This window comes from Drosophila guanche, unplaced genomic scaffold (genome assembly GCF_900245975.1).
Source record: "Drosophila guanche unplaced genomic scaffold, DGUA_6, whole genome shotgun sequence".
NCBI classification, from domain to species: domain Eukaryota; kingdom Metazoa; phylum Arthropoda; class Insecta; order Diptera; family Drosophilidae; genus Drosophila; species Drosophila guanche.
The window spans coordinates 11,617,566-11,640,352 of NW_022995743.1; the positions used below are offsets into that span (position 1 = coordinate 11,617,566).

At 48.7% G+C, this 22,787-nt stretch overlaps 5 protein-coding genes across 7 annotated transcripts; 2 read left to right on the plus strand and 3 right to left on the minus strand.

Moving 5' to 3' along the window:
- Positions 1 to 36: 36 nt before the first annotated feature.
- Positions 37 to 4,442, minus strand: LOC117592561 (atrial natriuretic peptide receptor 1). Its single transcript, XM_034286436.1, has 11 exons — positions 4,142 to 4,442; positions 3,965 to 4,076; positions 3,739 to 3,904; positions 3,377 to 3,454; positions 3,025 to 3,301; positions 2,412 to 2,967; positions 2,239 to 2,354; positions 2,104 to 2,182; positions 1,394 to 2,037; positions 1,008 to 1,332; positions 37 to 952 (listed from the first exon to the last, which is right to left on the minus strand). Exons 1-11 carry the CDS (start codon positions 4,440 to 4,442, stop codon positions 118 to 120), a joined length of 3,489 nt encoding a protein of 1,162 aa, XP_034142327.1. The 3' UTR covers positions 37 to 117.
- A 721-nt stretch (positions 4,443 to 5,163) lies between these two features.
- Positions 5,164 to 7,293, minus strand: LOC117578435 (augmin complex subunit dgt3). Its single transcript, XM_034263957.1, has 6 exons — positions 7,181 to 7,293; positions 6,800 to 7,128; positions 6,384 to 6,746; positions 5,659 to 6,324; positions 5,424 to 5,601; positions 5,164 to 5,367 (listed from the first exon to the last, which is right to left on the minus strand). The coding sequence occupies exons 1-6, from the start codon at positions 7,196 to 7,198 to the stop codon at positions 5,203 to 5,205; spliced, it is 1,719 nt and encodes a 572-aa protein (XP_034119848.1). The 5' UTR covers positions 7,199 to 7,293; the 3' UTR covers positions 5,164 to 5,202.
- A 315-nt stretch (positions 7,294 to 7,608) lies between these two features.
- On the plus strand, positions 7,609 to 8,827 carry LOC117579622 (proteasome subunit alpha type-4). Of its 2 annotated transcripts, XM_034265697.1 has the most exons (4): positions 7,609 to 7,751; positions 7,846 to 8,051; positions 8,109 to 8,723; positions 8,754 to 8,827. In XM_034265697.1, exons 1-3 carry the CDS (start codon positions 7,749 to 7,751, stop codon positions 8,686 to 8,688), a joined length of 789 nt encoding a protein of 262 aa, XP_034121588.1. In that variant the 5' UTR covers positions 7,609 to 7,748; the 3' UTR covers positions 8,689 to 8,723; positions 8,754 to 8,827. The 2 variants fall into 2 exon arrangements, with proteins under 2 accessions (XP_034121588.1, XP_034121513.1); XM_034265622.1 differs by lacking the exon at positions 8,754 to 8,827 and having other exon boundaries at positions 8,109 to 8,746.
- Positions 8,828 to 9,211: 384 nt separating this feature from the next.
- On the plus strand, positions 9,212 to 20,371 carry LOC117592227. 2 transcript variants are annotated; one of them, XM_034285983.1, is made up of 7 exons: positions 9,212 to 9,850; positions 13,590 to 15,085; positions 15,153 to 16,044; positions 16,108 to 16,240; positions 16,371 to 16,825; positions 16,887 to 16,995; positions 17,056 to 20,371. In XM_034285983.1, the coding sequence occupies exons 1-7, from the start codon at positions 9,812 to 9,814 to the stop codon at positions 18,843 to 18,845; spliced, it is 4,914 nt and encodes a 1,637-aa protein (XP_034141874.1). In that variant the 5' UTR covers positions 9,212 to 9,811; the 3' UTR covers positions 18,846 to 20,371. The 2 variants fall into 2 exon arrangements, with proteins under 2 accessions (XP_034141874.1, XP_034141792.1); XM_034285901.1 differs by lacking the exon at positions 9,212 to 9,850 and adding an exon at positions 13,429 to 13,473.
- A 547-nt stretch (positions 20,372 to 20,918) lies between these two features.
- On the minus strand, positions 20,919 to 22,775 carry LOC117578499 (CDK5RAP3-like protein). Its single transcript, XM_034264078.1, has 4 exons — positions 22,715 to 22,775; positions 22,475 to 22,649; positions 21,570 to 22,409; positions 20,919 to 21,510 (listed from the first exon to the last, which is right to left on the minus strand). The coding sequence occupies exons 1-4, from the start codon at positions 22,718 to 22,720 to the stop codon at positions 21,005 to 21,007; spliced, it is 1,527 nt and encodes a 508-aa protein (XP_034119969.1). The 5' UTR covers positions 22,721 to 22,775; the 3' UTR covers positions 20,919 to 21,004.
- Positions 22,776 to 22,787: the final 12 nt, after the last annotated feature.

Here is a 22,787-nt window from a genome sequence, read left to right on the forward strand (position 1 = left end):
GTTCCACACCACAACTTCTTCTTTGAGAGTGCTTTGTACTTTTGTTTATTTTATTTGCAGATAAAATGTAGATAATACTGATACATTGGAGATCATAGATTATGGATGTGGCCAGCTTCACTTGCCCATGCCTGCAAATAGCAGAGGGAATGGTACTTCGTCGGTGCTCAGGATTTGTGGTGTCGGAGGGCGAGCATCCGCCTCGCTGGTGCTATTCAGCCAGTATGTGGTCATTGTGCCCTTGCCCTTGAGTTCCACATCGCCGCGCTGCTCCATCTGGAAGGTACCGAACTTGTCCAGAATCGCTTTGGTGGCGGATGACACGTGGATCTTGCCGGGCTGGCCGGTGCTCTCCATGCGCGAGGCTGTGTTCACGGTGTCCCCGAACAGACAGTAGTGGGGCATCTTCTTGCCCACAACGCCAGCACAGACGGAACCCGAGTGCATGCCAATACGAATCTGGATCTTGTACTCCGGCTTGTGCCTCAGGTTGAAGGAGCTGACGGCCTGCAGTATGTCCAGGGCCATCAGGGCGATCTCCCGAGCGTGCTTGTCTCCATTGGGCTCGGGCAGCCCGGACACCACCAGGTAGGCGTCGCCAATTGTCTCCACTTTATAGACATCATAGAAACCGATGATCCGGTCAAAGGTGCTGTAAAGATCGTTCAGGAAGTTGACCACATCCATGGGGCTGCTGCGGGCGCACAGCTCCGTGAAGCCCACAATGTCGCTGAAGTAAATGGTGACGCTGCTGAACTCCTCCGGCTCCACCAGATCCCCGGCCATCAGCTGCTGGGCCACGGGTCGCGGCAGTATCTGGTACAGCAGCTCCTCCGTGCGCTGCTTCTCGAGGCTCAGCTGGCGCGTTTTCTCCTCCACGAGGCTCTCCAGATTGTTGGCATACTGCTCCATGCGATTCAGCAGATCATCCATCAGATTCTCGCAGAAGCCCCTGCAATGCGGATTAAGATTTAACTTGGATATTGGCTGCTCTGCTGGATACTCACTTCATGATGGTGCGTATGTTGCTGCGGATCGTGGAGAAGGCGGGCCGCTCCTCCTGGTTGTCCGCCCAGCACTTTTCCATGAGCTCCAGCAGATCCGGTGGACACTCTCGCTCCCTGATGAGCGGCCGAAATCCATTGCACTGCCGCACCTTGTGCAGGATGGTGTGCACGTCCATTTGCTGTCGCGCCTCCTGGTAGGGGCCGCCACGGTTCACAATCTCCTCCAGAATAATGCCAAACGAGTAGACATCGCCGCGTTGCGTGGCCGGACAGCAGCCAGGAATGGAGGTCAGAGGCAGCAGTTCCGGTGCGATCCAGAGGAGCTCTGGAATGGCAGGGATAGCATGCTCAAGAGGGAGAAAGGGCAAGCTATGGAATGCACTCACTCAAATAGTAATTCTGATCTCGCACAAAGTCCGATGGTGTGGTTAGTGTGGCCAGACCAAAGTCCGATATTTTGAGCACAAACCGACCGTCGATAAGGCAGTTGCAGGAACGCAGCTTGCCATGTGCCGCCACATCGCTGTTGTGCAGATAGCTCATGCCCTTGACAATGTCGTGGATGAGGGACATGCGAAAGTTCCAGTCCAGCTCGATGGCCTCGTTCTCCAGCACATCCTTCAGGCTGCCGCGCGAGCAATACTCCGTGAGAATGAGCACCGTGGGACGGGGCAGATCAATGCAGGCGCCCACGAACCGCACCGTGTTCTCGTGGCTCACATCGCGCGCTTGCTTGATCTCCCACAGCAGCTGCGGCGTCAGCTCCACCTTCTTCACGTTCACCTTCTTGATGGCCACGCGCTCGCCCTTGAACTGGCCAATCGTGGTGTACACCTGAGGCGGCAGCGACGTGAAGCTGGCTATGGAGGCGCGACCGGAATGGATGCCAAACTGCTGCAGCGAAATGTTCTCCACATCCAGGCGCTGCAAGCCGCCCTTGGAGCCGAACATGCCGCCCATTTCGATGAGCACATCGTCAGGTCTTACGCGCCAGGACATGTTGTTCAGCTCCTTGCTCAGCTTCATTTGCCTGCCAGAAAAAAGGGGAGATCGCTATAGGCTACGACAGACGGGCCAATGGAGATTAGAGTCTTACTTTTGCAGCAGGCAAATCACGAGAAAAACGAGACCCAGGAAGAGGAACAATCCAAATATGGAGTACATAATGGTGGACTCTGCAAGGGGAGAGATTAATCAGAAGTAAAACGCTGCACAAGGACTGGGGCCATACCATTGTCATGACAGTCTGGGGAATTGCCCAGAAAGCCACAGGGCGGCACATCCGGCGGCGGCTCCTCCCTTCCGCCCGGCCAGTGGATCTTCTTGCCATGCACCGCAGCATATTCCCTGCAAAAATGAAAAAGTTTCGAGTACATCGAAAAGATAAGTCCCCTTCGTCCTCACTTGTGTACACCGGAATAATGTGCAACGACTGAAAATTTGCCATTGATGGGATCCAAGTCCAAGATCGAGTAATCCGCATCCCGATCGCCATTGTCATCGATGCGCACGTGTCCGGTTATGCCCTCGAAGGTGCGATTCCACATGCGTCGCGTTATGTTCACCCCGTCCCGGATGTCGCCGCCTTCGGTCAGCGTTTCGTTCAGGGCCATGCCCAGCAGGTAGACGCCATCGTAGAAGGCGCCAATGAAGAAGTTCACCTCCTCGCCCTCGCCGAAAGTGTAGTTGTAGTCGTAGAGCGCATTCTCGCGGACATTGTCCGCAAAGTCCTGGAACTTGGGACTCGTCGGCTGCAGCAGACTCACTCGCAGCAGGGCCTCGTATGCCTTGCGGGCACGGGCATCGTGCTCGTCCTTCAGCTCCCAGCCCTTGTCGCCCCAGTAGTCGCTCTGGAATATCTCCACGTCCAGGAAGACCCACTCGCCATTGGTCATGCCCAGGCTGTGGGCCGCCAGCATGAACTTTCGCACCAGAACCCCACGAACCGATAATATGACGACTGAGCGGAGAGGAAGATCAATCAATTGTGAGCAAAATCGGCTTGAAGATTAGCTACCTCTGGCATACATGCTGGCATCCCTTAGATAGTTCTCATAAATCTCCTCCTCGTTGCCATTTAGTTCGCGGACAAAGCTCAGCAAACCCTCCTGCCTGAGGCCATACTCGAGATTCTTGCCCACGGTCCACGAGAAGAGCTCCGATCTGTCCACCAGCAGGGCCACATGCTTCCAATTGAACTGCCGAAAGACGCTGGCAAAGACCAGGATGAGCCTGCACTGGCAGTAGGACATGCGCGTGAGCGTGGGATACTTGGACTTGTCCTTGAACATTCCCTGGAAGTTCTACAGCGAATATAAAACTCTGCCATGGCAGGGAACACGCGGATCTTGGGACCCTCATCCACTTACCGTATTCTCGTTCTTCCACTTGTGTATTCTGCCCAGGATGCCAGACGTCACCGTCAGCTCACCCTCCGAGGAAGGTGGCTGGCGCAGCAGGAAGGAGGGAAATGGCAGAGCAAAACTTAAATTCAAATTAAAGACCCATTGAGCGATGGCCGGGAAGCCCCGAACCCATTTAATTGCCAATGTCAAGAGTACGACAATTAAGAGGACTAAATGTGATTGCCTCAAACTGGAATGGGAATGGGAATGGGACTGGGGGGGACTGAGGACTGAGGACTAAGCCAGTTCCGCATTATTGAAAGCGGCGTGCTGTGCGCGCTCCACACGCTACAGTCCGGCATTGCCTGGCGTTGTCTTACGCATACCTGATCCCCCATGCCTGTGATGATGGGGGTGTTCCAGTAGGCGGCCAGACGAGCCACCGGCTCGAGGGCGAATGCACAGGCTGGTCCAATGAAGGCGATGACGTCGTCCTGAAAGTGCATGTCTGCCGCCAGTCCGGGTGCACGGGCGCCCGAGCAGGATGGATAACTGCAGACGGAGGGGTAGAAAAGTGGTAGGTAGGACCATGGACAGCCACTGTCCACTCACCTGGCCTTCTTTTTCAGCAGCGTAATGTTGTGGGGTCGCAGAAAGACTTTGTTTATTTGATCCAAGGCCAGGTCCACGGCCGGTCCGCAGCGTTCCAAATCGAATGGGGAATCTGCAGTGGGCCGTGCATTGTCGAATCAATCGAATGACCAGCAGGCGCCCAGCTTAGTGACTTACCCAAGTGTGAGGCCATCAGCACGCCCACATTGTAGACACGCATCTGGCTGAATTCGCTCTCCGTCATGCGGCCCAGCTGCTGATGCTTCGAGTCCCTGGCATTGCTTCGCTCAAACATCTTGTTGTCGAGCGTGTCGCTGGCATTGAAGCCAAGCATCGTGGTGGTTGTATCGAAGCTAATCTCTTTGGTGAGGTCCTCCCAGGAGTCGATCTCGATGCGCTTGGCATTTTTGTGTGTGCTAAAGCAGTTGGCCAGCAACAGGAAGAGCACAGAGACACTCGAGCGGAGTAGCAGCTGCATATTGTGGACTGGAATTGAATTTCCTTATAATCACAGCACAAATTTCAAACTTAAATTTCATTTATTCAAGCCGAAAACTTGAATTTATCCTGCACTACGCCCAAGCGCCTTCGGGGGCTACATAGAAATTTGAAATTAATTCAAATTACAGCAACAACAATGCGCAATGACTCGCAAATCATTATCCACTGAACTCCTTTTTGCGTCGCTTTAAACTTAAACTTTGAGCACACAGCCAGCCAGCAGTGGGTTAATTTTTCCACAATTTAAATTATCTTTCAGACACTTTCACTGTTCTTGAACAATTACCGAAGGATTTGAGAGAGAAATCTGTCGCGCAAGACGCACATCGAATGAGCCAACAGGCGAAGGCTGCTCGTCCTTTTATAGGCCATGAAATCCATTCGGCAGACGAGCCACGAACCCCCGCACGATGGCCGCGTGGCCAATGGGAGGCCCGCGAATTGCCAGCCAACAGGAATTGGAATGGGCATCGGAATGGGTCTAGGTTAAGCGTGCAAGAGGACATGGGTTTTATGGTTTCCACTTGTTGCTGCTCGGCGGCACTTGAATGGCAATCGCCTGGAAACGTTGTCGCGTGCTGCCGGCAATTAATGCGTCTGCTTGGTGGATTTCGTGTAAGGGCAGCGAGCCCCTTCAATCAGCACAGCATCCCCTTTCGAGCAGACATTAATAATTTATTCATTAACAAACATAGAACTTGCTTTGATCGAATTTATCATTTATCATTTATCATTTATCATTTGCGTTGCAGTCCACCGCCGGGACGACGCATGCTGGTGGTTAAAGCGGGCACCTTGGCCGCTGCCTTCTTCACCTCCTCGATGGCGTAGAGCATGCGCTGCGGCTCCCTGAGGAACCAGATCCATAGCAGCATTTTGTAGCGCCAGAGCTTGTCCCGCTCCTGCAAATATCAAGCAATCAATGGCAACCACTGTGTGGGAGGAGGCAGCCACTTACCATGCGCCCCACAATGTTCTCCTGGAATTCAGTGCGCAGATGTCGCATCATCTCATCGAGACGCGTCTGCTCCTGGGCGACTCTGTAGATGGGATACAAGAAGCGAACCTTGTCCAGCATGGGCTGCTTCACGGGCGAATCGTAGACAAAGGGGCTCAGGGTGTGCTCCAGTCGCTTGCTAGAAGTAAACAGCATGAGAGACTCCGCCTGGCAGTGGAATGTTTCGTTTACTCACAGTTCTGCCAGCTGATCCTGGGCCGTGACAGTGGACTTCCGGTTGAGCATGCTCTGGAAAGCGTACGACAGCAGACGGCCAAACTTTTCGTACTCGTAGAGGCAGCTCTTGGCCTCGCCGGCGCGTATGTTGTGGCCCAGGTGTGCCGACAACTGGCTGGCTATATCCTGCAAGAATTGCGAACAAATGCCTCGATGGCTGCTATTAATCGAGCGCATTGCCTGCACACGCTGCCACGTGGCCTGGGCCTGGCTGCAAAGCGCCTCCGAGGTGTCCAGCGAGTTGCGCTTCTTCTCCAAGTCCAACTGGATGATGATCCAAACGAGCTCCGCATTGGACAGGGCATCGGATATGATTTTGGTCAGCTGCTGGTCGCTTTCGCGCCGTCGCAGTGCCCGCTGCAACTTTTCCTTTGTGTTTTCATAGAGAACCAGCTCGATGCGCTGCTCGGTGTGCTGCTGGACGAGGCTGCTCACGTCGTTCATGAGTGTGTCGTGGATGTTCTTCAGATGGTGTTCGTTGAGCAGCTGCAGCTCGTGCGTTTCCCGCACCATCTCTGCCGCGCTGAGGCAATGGATCTGCCCCAGATCCAGATGGTCTATAATGGCCTGAGTGGCCTTGGCCTTGGCCTTCTTCTTGATAAAGGCGAGTGCATAATACTGTATGCTGCAACCAAGGATAATTATGCTAGTTTTTTGTCTCTCCTCAATACAGACTTTACCCACCCCCGCTCTAGGCTCTCCAGCTTGCCCTTCTCGTGCAGCATATTGACTTCGGCGGTCTTGAACTCGTTTGCCTCCTGTATCTTGAAGTTCTCCTTGATGTAGAGCGTGAAATACTGCATGAAGGAGTCACACTTGAGGAAGTACTGCTCCAGCGGCAGTTGGTGCATAAAGAGCGCCGGCATCGGCTGGGATATGAACGCCTTCTTGGCCTCGCTGCTCAGCTTGCAGGTCTCAGCCTGCAGCTCCTCCAGCTGCTTGGCCTTTTCTTGGCACTCGCTCAACAGACTCTTTTCAGTGGTTTGCAGTGCGGCGGCTGCACATTCCAACTCGCTCAGGTTATTATTTATCGAGTGTTTGGAGTTGCTGCAAAAGATTGAATAAATACGACAGCATTTCGTGGAGTCTGTGGCACTTACACCATGTTCTCAATTAGCCTGGCATAATCGGTGGTTGCCTCTTCAATCGCTGCACTCATCGCCGTCAGAGCGTCCACATCCTGCTGCGTGTGGGTGAGCAGACCAGGATTTTCCGCTTCGATCTCCTGCTGCTTCATTTGCAGTTCCGATCCTTTTAGCCACATTGCACCCTGCTGCATTTCATCGCGCTCCAGTGCCTCCAGCTCTGTCAGGATGTTGTCATCCGTAATACTCACAGACAGATATTTGAAGAACTTCTCCAGCTTTTCGTCGTATAGAAGCCATTGGTTGGAGCTGTCGATCCCCAGCTTCTTGAAAAGATCACAGTTCTGAAAAGTACAGCGTTAATCAAACTTCTTACGTAGTAGGATCTTAACTTACACTGAGAATGTCGCCCATTGTAACCCATGAACAACAATTACCAATCAAAAAACAACAATTAATTAAATAATTCGCGCGTATATGCAAGCAAGTGTATGACCGTGGAGTTGATACCCCAGAAATATACCGAAAACTATAACAATGCAAATAAATAGACTCTCTGGCAACCTTACATGTTGGTATTTTGAAAGTGCGTAGTTGCCGGGTAGTTACAATGTAAAATAGAAGCGTTTTAGATAAATAATTGTGTTACAAGCAATCCATTCATTCTGAGTCCTTTCACTTACAATCGTCAGGGATTTCAATCATCAATATAATAAAATTATATGTTCGTTGTTGAAAGTCCTAACAATCTTGTAATATTAAGTCGAATATCAAAATTGAGGAATTTGATTTTAGATTACGGTATATTTTTAAAAGAAGGTATATTTTTAAATACTTCAGTATTTGTGCGGGTCAGATGGTATATATGATCGATAACTTGGCGACCACACTGCCGGCATTGAATGACAAGTAAATTTCGTTTCCATTTGCAAAATAAACTCGTAAATTTATAAAATCAGTAACAATGGTAAGTAAATGCAAAAGGCAGCCGGTTTTGCACTGTTGCTGCTCTAATGCGGTCAGCTTGAGTTTACATTTGTTCATCATATTCCTATTTTCAGGCGCGTCGCTATGATTCCCGCACCACGATTTTCTCGCCAGAGGGACGCCTCTACCAGGTCGAATACGCCATGGAGGCCATCTCTCATGCCGGCACTTGTCTCGGCATTCTGGCCGAAGACGGCATTTTGCTAGCCGCTGAATGCCGCAGCACCAACAAATTGCTGGACAGCGCCATACCCTCCGAGAAGATCTATCGTTTGAACGAGTGAGTAGCGCTATTCCCGTACCTCTTTGAACAGTGTTGAACATGAATGACTTGCAGGAACATGGTATGCTCTGTGGCTGGCATCACATCCGATGCCAATGTGCTGACCGCCGAGCTGCGTTTGATTGCCCAGCGCTACCAGTTCAGCTATGGCGAGGTGATTCCATGCGAGCAGCTGGTGTCACACTTGTGCGACATCAAGCAAGCGTACACTCAGTACGGTGGCAAGCGTCCCTTCGGCGTGTCCCTGCTGTACATGGGCTGGGACAACAAGTACGGCTATCAGCTGTACCAGTCCGATCCCAGCGGCAACTACGGCGGCTGGAAGGCCACTTGCATTGGCAACAACTTTGGTGCCGCCATTTCAATGCTGAAACAGGAACTGGCCGACAAACCATCCATAAAGCTGGAGGAGGCCAAGGATCTGGCCGTGAAGGTGCTCAGTTTGACTCTGGACACCACCAAGCTGACGCCCGAAAAGGTCGAGATGGCCACCTTGCAACGCGTCAATAATACCACCGTCTACAGTGTGCTAGAGAAGCCCGATGTGGAGAAGCTGATCGAGAAGTACAACAAACTGCAGGCCGAAACCGAAGCCGCCAAGAAGGAGAAGCAGGCCAAACAACCCAAGTCTTAGGTTCGTCGTTGCATGGTTAATGGTAGATGGCTACAAACATAAAACTACTTTAGGGCGATTCTCCTTTTTTTGTATTTGAAGAATGTGAAATTAAATTTCGAAACAGAATGCCGGGCCGGTCATGGTGATATGCACTGAACTTCATTTCTGAATTGATAATCTCCATGGCTGATGTGCAGACAATAGTCATGATTTTTGGCCGTCAGAAGGGACTCTTTGGCAAGGATCCAGACTTAGCTTCGCTAAAAATTCGCTAGATGGCGCAGCGCACTCTTCCAAGATTCAAAATGGAACTAATTAGAGATGACAAAACACTTTCAAGGTGGTAAGTTCCATAGCAATATGAACCAAATCCAAACGATGCTATCGTATCGAACGTAAAAATATCGTCTCTATCGATGTATCGATATATTCCTGTAAAAAACATTTTGAGAAAAATTCCGTCGTCGCTTTTTTTTGCTGTTGCTGTTGAAAATAGCAATTATAACTTTTCCCAAATTGATTAATCGGTGTGCCCTGATGGCCTCTGTAGTAAATCATGTGCGCGCACCGGGTTACGCATGGAGAGAAGATTGAAAAAACATTTTTTCCTACGCAGCAGAAGCATTGAACGCGCGCGTGTGTGAGTGTGTGCGAGTGCCACAGAAAGTTGCAAGAAGCTAAGTGCACAGTAGTTAAATAGTTCATGTGCTTGATTTATGCAATAATATAAATCAGCGAATTCAGCTTATATGCATCAAAATGCGAAACGAAAGCAGAAAAATGTGAAAAAACCAATGGGAATTTCTCAATGTTGTCAATACAGCGAGAGCGAGAAGCAGCAGCAGCAGCGCCATCCGTAGCGTAGCCGTCTGCGGTAGCAGCGCTGCCAGCGTCAACGTACAAAAAGTCAAAAGCAAACGAGGAGAATGAAATAACAGGAAAAAAGAAAAGAAAAAAGCTGAGCCACAGCAAAGCAAGAAGAAACGCGAAGCACGGGCTAAAGAAAAATCGAAAAATTAAAAAAAACGCATACATATAGATGTATATGTGGCTTTATGCGTGTGAGTGAGATTCTGTGCCTGTGTGTGTGTGAGTGAAACGTATAAATAAAATTCAGCCAAATGCAGAAACCAACAACAAAATGGATAACAAAACTAAACAGTTGGATTTTAAATTACTGGTAATTAAATAATGTTTACTCCTCAGCCCCCGTTTTACTCTTTCCATTCACGATATTATATACACAGAAACATAGGTACAACCGTTAAAGTGTTTTTGTGTGTGTGTGTGACTGTCTAATTGTGAGAGAGAGAGAGAGGAGAAAAACAACGTGTAAAGGCAAAGGAGAGAGCGGTAGTGAGAGGAGAGCGAGAGCAAAAGAGAGCGTGTGATAGAAGAGTAGGAGGTGGAGGACGACAGATAACAAATGAAGTAAAGTACAGTGTGCATTGGCCGTATTTTGTTGCTACTCTTGCGCTTACCGCTGCTTTTGCTTTTGTTGTAATGTGAAAAGGTCGTCTCGATTAAAACAAAAAATGAGAATCCGTTCTTTTTGAATTTGTTTTTGCATTTGGCTTTACGCTCCAATTAGGAATGCGAAACACCTGAAGTAAACAAAGATAAGCGGTTAATGGATTTTTGAGCGGGAATTGCGGTCATCTTAAGAGCAAGCGGGAGAGAGCTACTACATTTAAATGTATTGAAAGAGAATAAGAGTGCTGGGTGGGTGCTGTTCTTCTATTTCGTTTATATTTTTAAAAGCTTTAAACGACCCCAGCACCACTACCCCTTCCCCGAACAACCCATTCAAAATGGATGGGGGAATTCTTGCACAATTTCCACCAACCCACACACATTTAGCTTTCTCTGTGTGTGTGTGTGTGTGTCTGTGAACTTCCGCCGAGTCTATCTCTAAACCCCCATCACACCACCCCACCCCAGCCCAAAACCCAGACCCCCAGCCCATCCCCATCACACTCCCACTATCCTCATTCAACGGCAAAACTCATACCACTCCCATTTCCCCCTTCTTCTCGAATGCCTTGCCCCTTCACTCCCTGCCCCCTTCCTCCTTTCGACGAGTGCCACATAATGTTATTTTTGTTTTTTTCTATTTGCCTCTAAAATGAATTGTAGTCCCCCTCTTCCATTCTCCCTACCCAACCTCTTTCTCTGTGCTCTGTGCTACTCCCCAATTTTCGACCCATTTCATCATGGTTCTTGTTATTGTTGCTGGGTTGCTATTATTCACTTTTGTTTTGTTTTCCCTCGTTATATTTGAGAAAATATTTATTTTTATTTTTTATTAGTTTATAACAACATTTACATGGACTACGCACGCACACAAAGAAACAAAGGCACATTTACATAAATACTAATACTATAAAAAATACTACTAAATCCAAAAGCATACACACACATACAAACGCTCTCCATCTCGCACTCATACATTGAAATAGAGCCCCAAGAGCAAGAGCATGATTGGATTTGTGAATGCGTGTGTGTGTGTGTGTGTGTGTGTGTGGTTTGTGTTGTTTCTCGTGGAAAGTATTTGTGAGAGGGGTGTGAGCGAAGCAGGAGGGAGTCTTTACTCCTCCTCCTTCCCTTCCTCCTGCATGCATATAAATTTTGTGTGAGCTCGCTCCCGCATGCAAGTGCAAGTGAGACGGACAACGCGGTACGAATGTACGAAGCAAAGCACAAGTGGAAGAAGAAGAAGAATGGTAAACAGCATTGCACAGTGGGGCAAATTCTTTCATGTGTGTGCAAGCATTTCAGTTGGTGGCGGAAAAACTAGTTTGGGAATTTTTTTAATGAAAAACTAAAGCACTCAATCATGAAACACATAAAATGGCATTCTCTCTCGAAATTAAATTTCTCTTGAATAGCGGTTTAGCTCATGTTTTCCCTTGCAGCGTTTTAATTACTGCTCTTTTCTCTCTTCAAAACCCTAATTAAAGTGTTTTATCGCTGTTAATTGGGTTTACGACATGTGAGTGCTGACTGAAAGGAGCATGCATGTCGATGAGGGTTAATTTAGTTATCCTTTTCTATTTCCGAAACATGGACTGCACTGCACTGTGAAGCAGCAGCCCAGAAGAGCGGACGCTCTGGGCCAATTTCATTAATAAAACTTAAATTAAGGACGGCAGGAAGGCAAGCGACAGTGTAAAAGCTATTTTTATTTGATTACTAAAACTATTTGGATGCATTCCGTTGTATTGGTGGTGCTGTAAAAGCTGTTGCGTTTGTGTAAGATAAGGAGGAGGAGCAAAAATGAATAACATACATAAATTTAGCTAAAAATGCATCCAACGTCATCTTCTTGCACTTCCCTGCACCGCCAGCTGCCCCATTTTTACTGTTTCTTCTCTATGAATATAATGTTATATATAGGAATGTTTATCTGTATGTGGATCTACTCGTGTGTTTAGAAATATTTTGAATATGTGTAGTCAGTCTTGCCTATATTCTCTTTGATTCTGTTGGTATGTGTGCTTTTGGGAACGAAACAGGTACATACAGACATATGTATACATGTGTTTACATTGTATATGTGCATATAACAATTGTGAACGAACTAAATATTTCTGTAAAGCGGAATAAATCAAGATGGAAAATGCAGTTGTCATCGTGCTTAATTCGAATATGGAATACCCTATGAGCGATTCCAGTCATCCCATTCTTATTGAATGATATTCTTATTCGTATGTTGTTTTAGCAAACATATTAATAATATGTGGTTGAGGTACATATAAATATGCGCACACATGAACAACAATTATACGGCACGTTCCGACACACACACTAAAGATAATTTAATTAGAACACACATAAAATGTAATTAAATGTGGTATTTTGATTTTACTTTGGCGCGCGCTCTCTCTCTCCCTCCGCTCTTTTGTTTTTTTACCTCTCTCATACAAAAATGTGATTAAAACTGTATGCGCCTGTATGTGTGTGCGTGAGAGCTATCTACAATAGAAAAAAGGGTATTAAAACTCTTTCAGGAGTGTGTACCCCTCGTTTGCTTTTAGCCCTGCCTTTCCCCCAATTCTCCCTTTTCCATTATTCTGTATTGTTTTCTTTCTCCTCCTCGAACACAGTGGGTGGATAGATGGTGGGAGAGCAACGTGTAGCGAGCTGAGAGCCCCACATTGTGCTTGTAACAACTACAAATCGCTGCAAAAACACATGCAAACACTCGCATACACACTCACAAACACGCTGAGAGAGATAAATGCACACATACACGTGCAACACATAGTGGCAACATTGTGGAATGGGGGAAAAGTAGCACAAATTGTTCGCTGTTTTAATTTCTCTGCCTCTTCTCCGTCTCCCTACCTTCGGTGTTGCTGTTTTTTGCTTCTCTATTTTTGCCATCTTCGTTGGTTTTCGTTGTGCTCGACTGTGTGCGTGTGTGTTTGCTTTGCACTAATCGCTCGCGCTAACTGCGAAGCCGGCGTCGCTGCCTCTGTCGCCGTGCTGTCTAACCGTTTCATTGACGACGCTAGCGTCGATTCTCTCTCTCCCACTACTTCTCCACACTCCCCTCCCTTGGCTCTAATTGCATTAAATTGTTTGGAAAATCATAATCTATAATTGTATTTGATGACAGTTATTTGGGCAAGTGTGTGTGTGTTCCGTTTAATTGAAACAAATGGATGTTATGGTTCTAATTGGGACACAAATATTTTCAATTTATGTGGCAACTCTGCAAGTTCCCCTACTCCACCCGTCAAAATCACCTCCCGCGCATTGCTGCTTTTCATGAAAATGGGCGGCACAGGGCGGAAGTTGGTAATTTATGTTACTAGCGCAATAATTTAGGCACAGTGGAGCGAAAAAGCCTCTACTGGGATACTTAAAAGATACATTCACTTACTCCCATTCTTACAATTCCGTGATTCTTCCAGGTGGATCAGTCACTAAATCTACTGGACAGCCTCAATACGGCATTGCGGTGCGATGCTATACAGTTTTTGCTGCAGACGCTCAAGTGCAAGTATCCGGACGCCTGCGACCAAGTCGTCAGGAATCTATTCAGTCACATAACCAATGATAATTTCGGAGAGCTGGCCGTGCGCCAGGAGCTAGCGAAGAGCGAGCAGCTTACGCAGCTGCTGTTGGCCACCAAAAAGGAGAAAAAAGAGAAACCGGAGCCAGACAGTGGTGGCGGTGGAGCAGTTGCAGAGATCAAGCGGGAGCATGTTGTGCAGGAAGACGAAGCGGAGGAGGCGGGCTCTACTGATCTGAATCAAAATTTTGAGAAAATTCTCTGCAAAGAAGAGTTTCTGGGCCTCGACGAAGAGGAGGAGGACTTCCTCCATGATCCGGACACTGAGAACTCGTCTTCCCTGCAATTCCAGGCTGGCAACCATGTGGATGCACTCGGTCCTGGTGATCCTCTAGATCTGATTCAAGGCGGTGGCTCCCTCCTGGTCAAGCGGAAGTACGAGGCGACTTTCGGTGCCGAGGTGGCAGAGGAGAACCACCTGGATGAGGATAAGGATGCGGCCAATGGCAGCCCCAACGGCAGCAGCAGCGACGGCAAGTTGGTCAAGCGGATGCGAACCAATAACATGCACGTGGCTGTAGCTTTGGGGGTGGGTGTGGGGTTGGCGAGTGTAAGGAGGAAAGAGGAGAGATCCAGCCTAGGCGAGGGCTACGTCTTCCACGAGGACAGCCAGTACACGCTGCGATATCACCACAGTACCGGGGAGTTCAGTGAGCGAGCTTTTAAGGCTCAGTTCCGTGCTCTGTTGCGCCTGGCGCTGAGTCGGCACCACAAGCCTTTCCTCAAGCAGTTCTACGAGAACTTTGTGGAGAACGGGCGGCTAATGGGCACGACGCCCTCGACGAGAGTGTTGAAGGAGCTCCGGGATCAGCGATTGGAAGAGTGGCGGAGGCAGCGGGAGCGACGCCAACTGGTCAGCCTAATGAAGGAGGAAGAGATTAAGCAGCAGGAAATCCAGAATCAGCAAGAGATTCTGGAGAAACAGGAGCTGCATGACCAAGAGCACCTGCAACTGGATCGGGAGCAAGAGCCAGAACAGGAGCAGGAGCAGGAGCTGGTCCCACAGCTGCCTGCCATCTCTTTCGGCGACTCAGAGATCGAGATGGAGTCGGAAACGGAATCACAGCTCTCGTCGGCAGCTCAAGAGATTATGAAGTTTGAAGAGTTCATTGACGACGGTGTAGGCGCAGGACGTCTTATCGATGGTCTGGAAATGGAGCCGGAGATAGATGACATGCTCGCTGGCGCCGGCAGTGCCCTGTGCAGCGTCAACAGTGCGAGCGGCAACAGCAGCAACAGCAGCAGCAGTGGGAGTGGGAATGGTAATGGGAATGGAATAGGAATCGGAATCAGCGGGGTTGTCCTGGAGAACAATAGTCATCATTCGCATCACCTGTAAGTAGAGCTGCAGCCTGAGACACTCATTCCAGAATATGTTCTAATTTGTCCACATTTATTGCAGAAGTAGCAGCAGCAGTGCAAATCTTGTGATCAACGGCCTTACGTCAAGCAATAGCATCAACAGCAGCATCATAAACAACAATAATAATAACAATAATGGCAGTCTACACTGTCAACCAATGGCCCTTCACGGGCAGGGACAGGGACAGGATCTGAGAGCAGTGCAGGAGCAGATAGCATCCGGCAAGTCATCGCTACATCTGCCCATGAACATGCCCCTGGAGAGCAGAGACCTGAAGGGCGGCAGCAGCAGCAGTCTGCAGGGACATATCATAATGTCGGGAGGAGGTAGCTCTAGTGTCCACGCCAACGAGATTCAGCAGCTGCATCAGCATCCAAATCACTACAACTCGAGCAACAATCCTCTCTCCATGATGGGTGGCATGATGCAACAGCAGCACGTGAACCTGCAACACCAGCAACAGCAGCAGCAGATGATGCAGGGACAGTTCCAGCAGCATGGCGTCTCCATGATGAACAATCGCCAGATGCCTGCTCTGGCTGCGTTGTCGAATCTGGGCGATGATTCTCCAGTTTCGAGCAATGTCTGTGGCCAGCTAAACTCCTCGCTGGAACTGGACGATAATGATCTGTCGCCCGACGAGGATGACGACGAGCTGGACACTGAGCTGGATGAAATGGATGCGGCCAAGCAGCAACTGATCGATGGCGGCAGCAGCAGCAGTACCTCGCTGCAGGCGCCGCCCTCTCAGCATGGCAGCGGTAGTGGCGGCAGTGGGGGACACACGCCTGGCAGCAAAAAGGACAAGCCCATCTACAATTGCCTTTTGTGCCCAAAGTCCTACCGCAAGCGAAAATCTCTGCTGGATCACTATAAAATGCATCCGGGCTTCTGTCACGATTGCGGCCAACCCAATGGCAACACGTTAGAGGTAATTACGAAGATATTTATGAGATGATGAGATGATAACCTTTGTGTTTCTTGTATTCCCTAGGAAATAATCCATCACAATCGGACGATGCATGTGAAGGAGTTCCCGTTCGTTTGCGAAACCTGCGGCGAGTCGTACTCGCGGAAGCAGCAGTTTCACGCCCATGTCGATTCGCACAGCAAGAAGGATTTCAAAAGTGAGTCGGCGTGAATGTAAATTTCGTCCAGTTCTCCTGAGGAATGGAGTCCCTTGAACTGGAATCAGCCATAGATTGGAATGGAATTCGAATGGAGTTGATGTTCTAACCTTTCTGTTTTCTGTTACAGCCTTTCCCTGTGGCGAGTGCGGGCTGAAGTTTCCGCAGAAGAAGCTGCAGCAGCATTTCGAGGAGACGGGCCACAAGGCGGACGGCGCCATTTGCGAGGTGTGCGGCGAAGAGTTTACATCAAAGAACGCCCTGTACCAGCACATAATACGTGTGCATAAGCGAGACAACTTCTTTGAGTGCCACATTTGCCATAATCGCTTTACGTTGAAGGCCAATCTGGAGCGGCATGTGCAGCTGCATACGGAGGTGAAGCGCACGTATGTGTGCGACCTGTGCGGCTCATCCTACTACACATATCCCGCACTCAAAGAGCACTACAGCAACGCGCACGTGGATGTGTCCGAGTGCAAGTGTACGCTATGCGGCAAGCGCTTCGGGTCTGCCAAGTCGCTGCAAAGGCATCTGCCGTCTCACTCGGAGGAGCGACCGCATTGCTGCAACTACTGCGATCAGGTGTGTTTTAAGGCCAAGGATCCTCCTGCAGCCTCCTGTTTAACCTCTCACCCCTCAATAGACCTTCAAGTGGAAGACCCATTTGGTGCGACACAAGCAGACGATGCATGGAAATCAAACACCGCCGCCTAAGAAGGGAAAGCAGCGCTTCCCCAAATCGAACGAAGAAGGTAGTTGTTTGTCTTAACCATTAAACGTTCTCTTCTAACTGCTTTCATTTTTCTCATTAGCTGAAATGGCTGCTCTGCCGGATATGCCAGGTCCGCCGCCTGTGAAGGCCAGCAAAAAGTCAACGACCGGCAAGGCAAAGTTACTGGCTGGAGCAGGCACAGCGGGAGCTGCCCTGCAGCAACAGCAGAAGGGATCTGCAGCGACGCCCACACCGCCGCCACCAGTTTCAACGACTCCGGGATGCCTGCAGCAAGATCAATTTAATGCGGCGATGGTCAGCAGCAACAGCTCGCAATCCTCGACGGCGTCCACGTCACAGCATTCGGTGTCGACGAGTGAATCTCAGCAGAATTCCATGTACAATCAGAGCTTTAACGCTGAGAAGCTGCCGCCAGGTCAACAAGCGCCGCCGCCGCCTCCACAACAGCAGCAGCCACCGCCACCACCACCAAATGCTTTGCACCAGCAACATCCGACGCCACCTCCAACACAACAACAACAACAGCAGCAGCAGCCACCGCGTGCCAGCCCGGCTGACATGCATTTGCAGCGAATGAATAGCTTCGGTCAGGAGGGGCAGTTTCACTTCGAGGCGGGCCAAGCGGCGGGAAGCTATCAGCAGCACCAGCTGATCAGTCAGTATCAGCAGCAGCAGCAGCAGCAGCAACAGCATCTGAGGAGTCACACTCCACAGAGTCCACATGCTGCACATCCTCCACATCCATCGCATCCATCGCAGATCCAGCAGCAGCAGCAACCGCAGCACTTTAGTTCCCCTCACCATATGCCGCCAATGCACCACCAGCACCAGCTGATGATGCAGCAGCAGCACCGTCATAACCAGCGTTCGCCATTGCACCACCATCCATCAACGCAGCAGCTGCAGCAGCAGCATCAGCAGCCGTCGCATTCCCCACAGCATGCGAGACTGCAGTCGCCGCAACCTACGCCAGTACAACAACAGCAGCAACAGCAACAATTTCTGCAACAACAGGCCGCAGATTCGTGGGGCAACATGAACTTTGGCAATCCCCCCAACAACCAGCAGGAGCTGAAGGATAACAAATTCTATATTGTAGATTCGGCCGAGTTTCTAGGGCTTCCAATGAATGTGCCGCCAGCCCAACAGCAGCCACCACAAACTGTGAGCAAACCGCAGCAGCAGCAGCAGCAGCAACCGCCGCCGCAACCACAACAGCAGCCCCAACAAGATCCCGCTCTAGCTGGTGATCTTATGAGCTTCCAGCACATGTGGCCGGCGCCAGGTTTCAGTCAGGGACCACAGCAACAGCAGCAGCCCCAGCAGCAACAGCCGCAAGGGCAGGCCAATCCGGGAGATCCTCACAACTACAACAACATCGGCAGTATACTCACGAATCTCATTGACAGCCCCGCCCCAATGGAGTACAACTTCGACTTGATCCAGCATCAGCAGCAACAGCAACAGCAGCAGCAGCAGCCAACGGCTCAGCAGCAGCAGCAAGCGGCGCAACAGCAACATCACAATGCAGGAAGCTATCCGGGTGGCTTGATGCGAAGTGGCCCGGTGTACGGGGGAGCCTATGAGCAGCATATGAGCGACCAGCTGGTCAGTGAGCAGCAGAAGCAAAACAGTTTTCAGCCCTATCACTTGCATGGCCAGCAGGCACAACATCCCCACTTACTGCCGCCAGCGGCAACGCATGGCAATGTGTACGAGCGGACAGGAGTAGGTGTGGGCGTCGGATACTCCATGCTAGGTGACGAGTCAAAGGCCGTGCTGCCACCGATGATGGGCGGAATGATGCAGCAAATGCCACCCCACGGACAGCAGCCAGATCTAATCTACTATCCAGTGAAAAACGATTGACAGGCGAAGCATCCGTATCCCCATACCCAAACCCATCAGCAGCAAGCTCCAGCTGCTGCTCTAGCTCAGGAACAGCAGCAACCGAATAACCACCATCAACATCATCGCTGGTGGACGGAGGAGACAGCCAAGAGAGGCGATGTGTTTCATTGAGGAAACGAAGAGACATCAGAAAAAACAGGACATGAGAGCGAAGCAAGAGAGGTTCGCTTAGATAGTAAGTGAATGTGAGTGAAATTGTGGATACTTTGGGATGCGATAGAGAGTTGTAGATAAGGGGTAAATCCATACGAGATGTTGGAATCTAGAGCAATACAATACAGATTAGAGCGGAAAGTGCTCAGAATTCTAATCCGACCGGCGCTATGATACGTGTAATCATTTACAACAGTACATAAAATAAACAAAATTAAGAGTATATACGGATATACATACATATAAATATATATATGCGTATGTATATATAAAAATATATCTACAGACATATAAATAGTAGAACGTAAGCGAAGGACACGCGAAAAGAAAAGGAATAAAAAAAGCTATAAATAATTATACATAAATTATATGAAACATATAAAAATTAGTGTCTAAGTAAACTACTAACAATAACGTCAGACCACGAGCAACTTTCGAACAAATTTTATGCTTATTTAACATTTACGATACGAGTTCATGCAGTTGCATGTTGCATGCATCAGACACACAGACACCCCACACAGAAATGCGTATGTATCCAACAACCAATACACATACTCGTACAATATCTTCATATTTACACCGAAGACAGACATACGGACTGACAGACAGACAGACAGACGGACCCCTATACATTGTAGATGAGATTTATTTGAGCTTGGGTCGGGTCGCTGGGTCCATGCATCACAAGTAGAAACGACGCTCGGAGCCCGGGCCGAAAAGCCACACACAAAGTTGTAACCATATCATGAGGCCTCCCCCTCCTCCCCTTTCCCATATAATTAATTGTACTCTCGTTAGTACTTGTTATTTTCTATTTAGTTAATGAATTGATTACGAATTACACTTGTAAAGCCTTTCCGACGATTACCGCCAGCCACACTTTTGTTAGATTAGTGCCTAAGTCTAGTTGATATCATATCCCAATGTATACCCATATCCCCCCCTCAGCATATTGTGGCTTTTTACACCCAAAACCTTGTATAACTAGTAGAGCTATGTATTCTATAGCACTTCCCTCACTCCAGCCCACACCTCTATCCTTTCCACTCTGCCTCCCCGACACTCCCAATTGAGTTACATCAAAGACTTTACATTACCAAGACGTCTGCAAGAGCGACCAAAAAGCTCTTCCAAGGCGGGGTGATATAGACAGAGGGAGCGCGCGGTGTCTCAATTCTCTTTTCGCCCATGCTCCGTCTCTGACCGGCTCTGACCCTGCTGCTCAGGCAGAAGATTCAACTCATGAGCCTCAGCTCCGTCGCACAGTGGGCAATTTTAGTTTGCTAAATTAATAAGTGAATAAATTTCAATTTTGAATTTATATTAAATTGAAAGCTTTGGATAATTCTCAATATATTATTTATATCCAAAGCGCATTGGATAGCCGCTAGCCGCTGCATTGTCGCAGCTGAGTAGAATTTCAGCGGCGAAGCATAGCCTAAAAGAGAATTGAAACCGATAATTGAAAAAGCATTTGCTCCTCATGCAACATCTTTGTATTGTTTAGTCTTTGGTTAAATATATTTGCAAGAATTTCCTTAGATACAAGACAGGCCCACAATCATTTAAGTTAATCAGGATAACGTTGTTCTTGTTTTACATATTATTCAGATCCAGCAACATAAGCATTGTACCATTAAGTGAAAGTTTAAAACGTTAAATGTTAAGGATACTTTTATGCAACAGACAAACAAAACAAACCAACAACAAACTTCACTAAAATTAGATTTGTATTCTGGATACAAGCAAAAAACAAAAACTGGCAATTAAAAGAAAAAAACAAACAACACGATATAAATAAAATTTGTATATTTAATAAAAATAGCAAAAATAAAAGTGAATAAATTTCTTTTAAAAAATGTACCAATGCGCGCATTTGTTCTGCCCAGCCCAACATTTAATTTATATTTATTTAGTAATCCGATTTAACAATTAATTCCATGAATTGTCACTCGGTTAGTTTAGTTGACGCCTCCCATTAGATTAACCATCCGATTCTTGTACCGCTTCGATATATCCTTCTCGATGTGCGACTGCAGCGTACGCGTTTGGGCAATCAGCTCCTCGAGGACGGGATTCAGGTGCAGGCGCTGCTCCCGCAGATCTACGGCACGCTGCTTGAGCACCTCGCGCGTGGTTCGGATCTTCTCCACGGCCTTGGTCATCTGCTGCAGCTTGGTGGCAAGCAGATTCGCATATTTTGACGAATGCTTCAGCTGGAATAGATGGCGCGTTCGCTCATCGGAGGTCTGCTGGATGATGTTCTCTATGTAGCCGAGAATCTTTTGTATGCTGTCTGCGTCGTGTGTGGCAATGCTGTCCATGAGCGAGTACATTATGTTGCTGGAGGACTCCAGCTGGTTGAGCTCGTAGAGGCGCAAGCGTAGAAACGATTCCAGCTCGAAGAGCTCGTCGAGAAAACGATCCCGATAGTTGGGCGAATCGAGGAGTGTATAGGCCTGGTCACCTGCAAAGTATCGAGACAATAAGCAGCTGGTGGAGAGATGAGAAACCATTTAAGCTCACCTTTAGCAGTGCCACCATCCATGCCAGTGCCCTCCACCACGATCCCGTACTCCTCGACGGGAATGTCAAAGTTGATTTCCACAGCATCCGTGGGTGCACTCTCAATGCCCCAATCGATATTACCGCCCTCGCTCTCCGGCAGATCCCCGCCCCCAAAGTCACCGTAATCAATGATTTCCGCCGAAACGGTGGAAGAGGTTCCGCCATTGTCATCCGTTCCAAAGTCAATTTCGGTAACGGCATCATCCTTGGCAGCAATGCCCACGCTAAGGTTCAGACTTATGGGCGGCTCCTCTACGGCCAGGGGTGCCTCCTTGTGAATGTACTGATAGACTGTGGTGTTTCCAAACTCAACCAGATGACGAAGAATGGGCAGCGATTGCTTGTGCCCACTGATCTCGGCGTACAAGTCGATGCCATACTGAACCTTTCCAATATCCTGCAAGGATTTGGTGTAGAGTTCGGGCAGACCAGCCAGAACCTCTAGGAATTCCGCGTGTAGATTCTCTCCCTTCACGCCTAGCTGTTCGAGTAGGGCGGCATGTTCTGATAGTAGCTGACCCTCCGGCTTGTGCAGGTCTTGGGCTCTCTTCAGGCTTTCATCGGTGAGTTGTTCCAGCTTTGTCATTTGCTTTCGCACCCCAGGAATCTCAAAGTTCACATTTCGCACAAAGATCTGAGCCGTTTCCCCCAGATATGTGGCATTCTTTTCGTACAGACGACAAATCTCCTGCCAGTCTTTCATCCGCTGACTGCCGTAGGTGCCAAACACGCTCTTCGTATCCTTCTCCGTTTGCTTGAGGATTTCAATTATCTCCTTCACATGATAATAGTTTATATCTGCAACGAAATGAATGCACATGCATGGACAGATGAAAGGAAACACCAGGGAACATGCCACTCACTTGCGTTGGCCAATAATTTAATGAGCTGATCATTGGACGGCATATCCTGGAGGGCATTGCTGATCTTGCTGTGAATTTCCTTGATCTCCTGTTGAATATTCTTGGGCACAATCCTTCGGCTGATTAGCCAGTCCTGCAGCTTCAGCGTATGGATGTCAATGGGTATCTCAGACTCCTGTTTCATGCGAAATGTAAAGCCAATGAGCGCATGTTATGGAAGTATTAATTAAATTAACTTACGTTCATTTTGTACAAATGTTGTATATTTTGTTCCACGCAGGCAGGCTGATTTGTTGTTATTGTCATATGTCAT